At 39.7% G+C, this 9,022-nt stretch overlaps 1 protein-coding gene across 1 annotated transcript; it reads left to right on the top strand.

The window, feature by feature from the left end:
- Positions 1–3,513: 3,513 nt before the first annotated feature.
- Positions 3,514–6,417, top strand: LOC149840792 (putative pectate lyase 18). The gene is made up of 4 exons (XM_090004549.1): positions 3,514–3,642; positions 4,069–4,809; positions 4,904–5,042; positions 5,601–6,417. The coding sequence occupies exons 1-4, from the start codon at positions 3,530–3,532 to the stop codon at positions 5,820–5,822; spliced, it is 1,215 nt and encodes a 404-aa protein (XP_089860675.1). The 5' UTR covers positions 3,514–3,529; the 3' UTR covers positions 5,823–6,417.
- Positions 6,418–9,022: the final 2,605 nt, after the last annotated feature.

The raw sequence follows: 9,022 nt of genomic DNA, 5'->3' as shown, positions 1-9,022 counted from the left end.
GACAGATTCGTTAGGTTGGTTTTTCTACAATGCCAAGCCAATACGGATCCGAATCTAACTTGCCCAGGTCCATACTCCAGATTAGTGAAGCCATTATGTACGTTAAGAAAAGGACTTCAGTTTTTGGCTGAATTGGAGCGACAAATCCGACTATTTTGGGTCCAGCAGGACATGCACTGTCTGAGGGCAGAGTTAAAGGACTAATACGTGGTTTCAGATCTGGACCACCAGAGAGCAACCCGTTCGCGTCTCTCATGACGTCACCTAGTGCGTAAGTGATTCACCAAATGGATGTGGGGCAGAACCGTATGGCCTTAGAAGTATTGGGAACATTTGGGCCTTTGTCCACAATGTTACTTTGTCCAACTGGAACAATGGACTTCCCCTTATTTTGGATAAGCAGAATGGACCTTACCTCTTGTTAGTTATTTGTGAAGAACACAAATCCATGGTCATATCCAATTAATAACATGTTAGGTCTGCAGCACACCCACAATGGGTCCTATCTTAGCCATTTATATAATTGGATCTTCCTGCATCCAGCTTTCTCTCCATCATAAATATATTGATGATATTTTAAAAATACAAAGACCAATAAATACTGAAAAGAGTGGTATTTTTAAACATTGGTTATTTTAAAACTATCAAATTTTTATTGTGATATTAACGTGATAAAAACAATTTTATGGTAATTTAATATCATTTATATGTCGTCAAGAGTCGCAAGAATAGGAGAACTACCGTGTGAATTGGGTATTTCCAACACTCTTTTTGCAAATCCAACCATGTAGATGTGTTTGGCATGGTGAATTTGTTAGGAATCAACTGCTGGATCATGTATTTTCGATGAAAAATTATGATTTGTGGATGCTTGCATACTTATGCAGATTACGAGCTGTTGATTTTAAAGCATTAAAAGATCGTGTTTATGCATCATAATCGGGTGATTCAAGAGATGGTCCTTATAAAACCAAACATGTAGATCACATCCATACCTATAGTTAGATTCAAGAGAAAAAATAAGAGAAGAAAAACAAAAAAACCATAAAAATCGTGGTCACACATTCTAGTGACTCGTTATTGATATATCTTTTATATTTTTTCTAAAGAATTTTTTTTTTCAAAAGGCCACTTTCTTCACAAAAGATAAGGGTGTGTTTGAATTACTTGGATTTAGATTTGAGACATCTCCAAGAGATCCTCAGATCTCAGCTCTAAGGATCTCTAACCTCCCAATCAAACTATTGATCCATGGATTTGAGTGATTTAGTTAAAATTTGGATCTCATGAGATCCTCGAATCTGAGATCCGACATTTGAAAGGGGATTGGATCAAGGTGTATGACCCATGGCTTGATTTGGGTGCCCTCTCTTCAGAGCATCCTTGGTACTCACACTCGAGAAGGGATCAAAATAATAAATACGAATATTTCACTAAAAAAATTACGGATCTGACTCTTGTCTCAAATTTTTTTAGGGTGTCCACTGTCCATTAGTGGCAATGGATAAAAGATCTGAGCACAATTGGACCTGGACAAAGAAGCAGGAACCGTGTTGAGGTTCCTATTCATTCAAGGATCCATTTGAGAGAGAGATGGTCCCCATGAAAATGATGACGAGGGCATGCGTCACGGTCGAATCTACGTCCCATCGTTTCCCGAACGAGCAGATCAACGGTCATAGTTGTCTCACACGTGTGAGGGGTTGCTCTCCATGGCGAGGGAGAGGGGGAAGCAAGTCACATGGGGAGAACGTGCGCGGCCGTTCACGTCCACGTCACCCTTAACCAGCGTCCGTTATGCCACGTTGCGGACGACGGGTGGGTTGATGGAAGCCCACGTCAGCAGCGAAGATGACGGACGTGAACTGTGGAATCACGCCGTATTTCGCGTTCAACTAAATTGGACTCCAAAAGTGTTTGAGAATTGAGAGAGGATCAGGTCAGAGGCACATATGACGGTAACACTGTCAGAGACCATCACATACCGTTCATCTTAAAAATGAACGACATCCAACAAACAAAGAATAAGGCTCATTGTGAGCCGTTCATTTTAAACCATTCAGTTCATCCGAAACACGAACTCCATCGGGAAAAAACGCGGGTGGGACCTATCTAAGTGATGGGCATCTCATCCGTACAGGTTTGGATGGTGTTCATCTTAAGATCAATGGCATCCAAAGGAGCCCTCACAGTATTACCGTCAGAGTACACTCTGACCTGATGCCATCTCAATGCGTTCCACTCTTATAAACAACGATGCCTCGCTAGAGATATATGTCGCAGGGACACGGTGATGACACCATCCGCACACAAGACCACGAAGACTAGTAGGAACGCAGGTTGTTTTAAATGGCATTTCGATAAATATGTACTTTTAGATATTAAAAACATAAAAAGTAGTTTTCGTTGATTAAAATTTTAAAAATTTCGTGTCCTTTTTATCGTATTTTTTTAGAAAAAGCCGTTCAATTCAAGCTCGAAATCATATTCGCGTGTTCGTGTCGTATCCTTGTGACATTGCCACCGATATATATAGCTTTGTGACATTGCCACATTTACCAAAAGCGACCTAGAGCGTTATTATATTCAATCACCTGTTTCAATTGGATGAAGTTTAAATACCAGGAGTTATGTGTAAAATGACATTTGTGTCTTTCCTTTTATATAACAACTCTTCTTATAAAATTACATGGTCCTTTTTTTTTAAACAGATCAATAAGGATAATTTAGTCACTTGATTTGACTCTACCCAACTAAATAATTTTTAAGATCAATCATGACTTATAAAAGTAGTCAAGAAAATGTAATTACAAAAATGTCAGCTAGTTTTCTTGTAAATACAGGATAAGTTAGGCGGCTTTTTGCAAACATCCTAATAGCACTTGGCTAATGCAGCCCGTTTGCGAACCTCATAAGCTCTTCTTCTTTGGCTTCAAAACTTTATGAAACTTTCTTTGATAACTCTGTAAATGTTTGGAATATTTGATGGTAGAGGAATTATTTTCTTTTTGAAGGATATTTTTCATTACAAAACCTTCATTTCCCTCCCCAGAAAAACCCAAAATCACCAAGCAATCGTGGGAAAAGATATGAAAAGGCCTCCTCATTCGACTCACCTTGCCTTCCAAATTGTCAAACAAAAGTAAAAAAAAAATCCACAGGGTGTCAAATCGTAATCCCCGGAAGTAAAGGATTAAAAATCAAGCCGTCAGCCGTGATTGGCCATCTTAGTCTTCAAATTTACTCAACCATTCATACTTGACGGTCTTCATTTTGTTACAAGGAATGATTGATATTAAATGTGTTGAAAAAAAGCTTCTCCCCCACATTTAGCGCAGAGAATCCCCACATGGGTCATCTCCCAAACCAGAAATCACGATCCAAAGTGACCCCATTTGTTTGTTATAGTCACACAACCATGGCCCACCTTCATATTTCTCTTTAAATGGATCTCCAGCTTCCACCAACTTCACCCCAACCCACATATTAGACCTTTCTCCCCTCCCCCCCTCCCCTAATTACTCTATAGATGGCAAATCCCTTCTTCATTCTCTTCATTCTTCTCTCTCTCTTTGTGGTCACCAGCATTTCCTCTAGAGCTCCACCACAAGACCCAGATCAAGTTGTGCAAGAGCTAGAGAGGTAAGCTTGAGCATTCCACTATTGCCAACTTAGTACATTTATACTTGTTGGCTTTAAATGATAATAGGAAATGTCTTTTGACAGTTGCACTTTGTACTTTCTTCTGTTTGGGATGTTTAGTTTGAGTACAGGCTCATGTTGAGCCTGTCCCCGGCGACCTATCCGGTAATCGGAGCGATCACCTTCCAATGTGATCGATGCCTCGTGAAACGGGCACATGTCCCCTTGTTAAAAGTAGCTAATGACATTAACCTTGTGCCCACAAAACTCATGATTAGGATGGGTGACTTGTAATCTAAAATCACCTATCTATATTATTGATGTAGTTATTACCTCCCCTAAATTCAATCTAGTGAGTTTAGTATGAATTATGAGTGAATGTCATTAGGCATTGGAGATAATTGATCTTTGCTTTGTATGCCTTAGGAACATTAATGGGTCGCGGAGGGGGTTGGGGTACCTCTCTTGCGGAACGGGCAACCCGATCGATGATTGCTGGCGATGCGACCCAAATTGGGAGTCAAACCGGCAGAGGCTCGCGGATTGCGCGTATGGGTTCGGCAAGAACGCGCTCGGAGGAAGGAATGGCAAGATATATGTTGTTACAGACAGTGGGAATGATGATCCAGTCAACCCCAAACCAGGCACACTTCGCTACGGGGTCATCCAAAGCGAGCCACTATGGATCATCTTTGCTCGTGACATGGTCATACAACTCAAGGAAGAGCTCATCATGAACTCATACAAGACCATTGATGGCCGTGGTGCAAGCGTTCACATTGCTAATGGGCCATGCATCACCATCCAATATGTCACCAACATCATCATACATGGAATAAACATCCATGATTGCAAGCAAGGGGGTAATGCCTATGTTAGGGACTCCCCTACACACTATGGTTGGAGGACCATATCGGATGGGGATGGTATCTCTATATTTGGAGGCAGCCATATATGGGTGGACCATTGCTCTCTATCTAATTGCCATGATGGGCTCATTGATGCCATACATGGTTCAACAGCCATTACCATCTCCAATAACTACATGACCCATCATGACAAAGTCATGCTGTTGGGTCACAGTGACACGTATACGCAGGATAAAGATATGCAGGTCACTATTGCCTTTAATCACTTTGGGGAGGGGCTGGTCCAAAGAATGCCTAGGTATGTCTAAAGCATTATTGCATCTTCTGTTGAACCGTTTTTTTTTTTTTCTCTTTCTTAATTACTAACGGTAACTGGGTTTCATGTATTTCAGGTGTAGACATGGTTTTTTTCATGTTGTGAATAATGACTATACTCATTGGGAGATGTATGCTATTGGTGGGAGTGCATCCCCTACTATCAACAGCCAAGGGAACAGATTTCTTGCACCTGATACTAGATTTAACAAAGAGGTAAGATTCATAAACAAGTAATATATATATATAACAATTTTGTCACGATATTGACGTAATAAAAACAGTTTTCATTACATTTTCAATATTACACATTTTTGTGTTTTTATTCATGCTGATGTTTTCTTAAGATTTTCTCTGGAAAAATCAGTTTTTTTCAAAAACATTGTAAGATTTTTCCTTGCAGAGATTTTCCCGAGAAGGAGATTTGTAGTAATTACAGATTTTGACAAAAGGGTGAGATTCATAAAGAAGCAACTACTATATGTGCTTTTACTTGTCGGCCTCGCCACTTTCTTACAGGGCATCTTGGGACCTCTTTGGGCCAATCACATGACAGCAGTTCATGGGCTCCACAGCAACATAATGCAGGCCCCACTCAAAATGCAGTCATGTGATTGGCTGCCGCACAAAAGAGATAGATCGCTAAGAGATCCCAAGAACCAAAGTTCTACTTCCTACATGCATTATTGGTGTTTCTTTTATCTGTTTGCGGATTCATCTTCATCTCAAAGAACAAAAGTACCAACTTTATAATGGTAAAATTGATAATGGCAGGTAACCAAACGCGAGAATTGGCCGGAGAGCGAATGGATTCATTGGAATTGGAAATCCAGTGGGGATTTGTTGTTGAATGGAGCATTCTTCACTCCATCAGGTGCGGGGGCATCGTCGAGCTACGCGAGGGCGTACAGTCTGAGCGCAAGGCCTTCGTCTCTTGTTGGCACCATCACCCTGTCTGCGGGGGCCCTCAACTGCAAGAAAGGAGGCCAGTGCTGATCAAAAGAAGTAGCAAACTGCAGACAGTTAGTTATTGAAATTGTTAGGGGGGATTACAGTATATATACGTATGCAGTTATAAATACAAAACTATATATATATATATATATATATATATATATATATATATATATATATATATATATATATATATATATATATATATATATATATATATATATATATATTTGTCTTAATTGTTTCAAAGAACTTTCTTAGGGTTAGGAGGTTGTTGGTATTGGGCAGTTTCTATAATTCCAACCTCGACCGGCTGTAGTGACCACTTCTACGATGGATCACCATGTGGTAAGTTGGGTCCTGTGCCAATCTGAAGGCCCAGGTTCGAATCCCTCTGCCATATGAGGCTTAAGAGTTATCTGGTAGGCGTCTGCCTAACCCCAGCTGATAAAAAAAGAAAAAGAAAAAACTTTCACAAGTTTAGTGCTGGTTACGAAAAGACAGCAGTGGTACGAAGAGTTGATGTGATAAATGCACAACGACGAAAAAACGGTCCTGATTTCCTCAATATAAAAGCTTGTCATCAGATTCTGTTGACACCATTGAGATTGAGATGTAATCTACTTTATTATTTGTTTGGAATCTGCAGTTCAAACAAATTGGCTCTCTCTCTCTCTCCATATGATAGTTGTGGGCAGAGGCTTGAATGGGGCCCATGAACAGCGTGTCACACTTGGGCAAATGGACGATTCGATCTGTTGCCTAGCCTGGACTCTCTTGGTCATCATTTACGTTTATGATACTCAAGCTTATGCAAGCGTTATACCAATAATTTTTCGACAGAAAAAGCTGGGGTGGGGGTTAGGTAGACCCCTACCAGTTATACAGCCATGTCATTGGGATTCGAACTTGCAACGTCCCAAACGTTCCGGACAAACAAGGAGACCCAGTTGATCGTTGTGCAAATAATCGTACATACAAACGATTGCAGCAATATATACACACACACACACGATTGGTTGGAACGTTTGTGTTGGGGACCCACAACCACCCTGCCTAATGTAGCCCACCTCTGAAAGCTACCGACACACCCACATAGTGATAAATGAATGATGAAAACATATAGAGATTAGGATTAAACAAAAAAATACATACAACTCAAAAACGTTTGCGATGATTGAGAAATAAACTGTTTAAGAGATATTTGACCTATATATTCTAGCCTAAATCCTGAAGGAAAATTAAAGCATGGGTAATAGAAGCCAAAAAGTTGTTGCTTTATAAATTTTTCTCAAAATGACATCTTTATCGTGTATTTTTATAATGTCATTATAAATTTTCTTGGGCATAATATTCTTTTTCAGAAAACATATCAGTGACTTACATGACACTGATGTATTTTTTAAACAAAATTAGTAGTTATCTTTTCAAAGAGGCGTGGTTTTGTATTACTAAAACCTCTCTCCCTCACAAATGGGAGTCTCCGCTTGTTTGGTAGGAGCAGTTAGTGGACTTCACCTTGTGTTGGGATGTTGCAAGTTCGAAAACCAATGGTATGAGTCAGTGGCGGAGCCAGAAGTTTTTCGTTGGGTGGGCAGACTTCGGGTCTCAGGGACAATGCCAGAAGTTCCCGGCGATGACTCCATCGTAGGTGGGCTTGCCAAAGGTGGGTCTGTCCGGGTCCTCGGCGGAAGGGAGGGCTGCCCTCTTCGAAGATGGGTGGTCATCGATCTCCATGGCGAGGGGCTGACCACCGTCGTCGGCAGCTGATCTCTTCCGCTTGTTGCTGTTCTGGTCTCCCAGCCCTTCATCTAGACGCCGAAAATTGATGGTGCATGCCATCGGTTTCAGAGAGAGATGGTCGTCTTCTCCTGTTCTATTTCGGCCTTGGTGGCAGAGGGAGAGAGACATATAGAGAGAGCGAAAAAGAGAGTCTAAGGCTGCATACAGGTCGGACTGCAGTCCAGACCCGTGTGAATTTAGGTCAAATCAATTCATTTATGGGCTAATCAAAGACTCTTTTAAGCTAATGTATGTAAAAATATAAGGTAAAGTAACAAAATTATTGGATAATGTGCAAAAAACTATTACTGATATTATACCTGACACTTGTTCGATTTTTTTTTTTTCGGTTTCTAATTTTGGGGTGGGCGACCGCCCACCCCTGGCTCCGCCACTGGTATGAGTTGTATAACTGGTGAGGCCGGAGTCTGCCTAAAAAATCTCTCTCTCTCCCTCTCTCTCTCTCTCTCCTATATTGAAAATGGCTTATTTCGTGGCAACTAAACCAATTGAAACATGCACATTTTAATTGAGAAAGTGGCTACTATAGAGGGCAGCTAGCTATTTCTGCAGGGTCAGTGTATAAATAAAAGGTTTGTAAAGTGACTCAACACATCACAAGGCAAGAAATGCCTTCACAGGTGGCCCTATCAGTTCTACAGCCCAAGATCTAAAATGCCTTCCACTCGATTTATGTCCCTCTCAATTTATATCAATACAATCAACGACATGCAGTTCTTTTCGCAATATTTACCAAGAAAATATTTTAATATAAACCTTTTTTTTCGTTTTCTTCCTTTCAATTGTTGGCAAAATGCTTGGTTAATCTTTTTAGAGCTTTCTTCCTTAACTACAAGTGGTATAAAAGGGTAATTGTTTGCCTTAATATTTATTCATATACGTCTAGGAAAAATCATGTTATTTTAGATATATTATTTCATTTGTTCTCATAATAAGTTTTTTACATTAACCTTATCTGCTTGGTCATATGGACGGGACACTTACCATGCTAGAATATATATATATATATATAAGGATAACATTTGCTAATGTCGACCTGATCCGAATGAGCTGAAAATCATATTCTCAGGTCGTGTTGACCCAATCAGACCTCATGGATGGATTCTACATGGTCCAAATTCTAGGAATCACTTTTTGGATCATGCATTTTTGACAAAAAAATGATTTTATGAGTTGAAAAAATGTCACACATTGTAGGCCATTGATTTTTTATGACTCATAAAATTGTGCCTACATGTCATAATTGGACAATCTAAGAGCCGATTATCACTAACCTAAACATCTAGATCATATCTGTAAGGTTAGTTTCATGGAATAGAAAACAAAAAACAAAAAAAATTCATATGTAGGTAATGGTGACATGAGCAAATTAATGTTAACCCATATATATATATATATATATATATATATATATATATATATATATATATATGGTGGAG

Source organism: Nuphar pumila, chromosome 4 (assembly GCF_984573655.1).
Source record: "Nuphar pumila chromosome 4, dmNupPumi1.hap1.1, whole genome shotgun sequence".
Taxonomy (NCBI): Eukaryota; Viridiplantae; Streptophyta; class Magnoliopsida; order Nymphaeales; family Nymphaeaceae; genus Nuphar; species Nuphar pumila.
Note: the sequence above shows the minus strand (reverse complement) of the source record. Positions and strands in the feature narration are given on the sequence as shown.

Coding starts and splice junctions, on each gene's coding strand:
- LOC149840792 (XM_090004549.1), top strand. CDS start 3,530: ATGGCAAATCCCTTCTTCATTCTCTTCATTCTTCTCTCTCTCTTTGTG. Junction 4,810..4,903: donor CTGGTCCAAAGAATGCCTAG/GTATGTCTAAAG, acceptor CATGTATTTCAG/GTGTAGACATGGTTTTTTTC. Junction 5,043..5,600: donor ATACTAGATTTAACAAAGAG/GTAAGATTCATA, acceptor TGATAATGGCAG/GTAACCAAACGCGAGAATTG.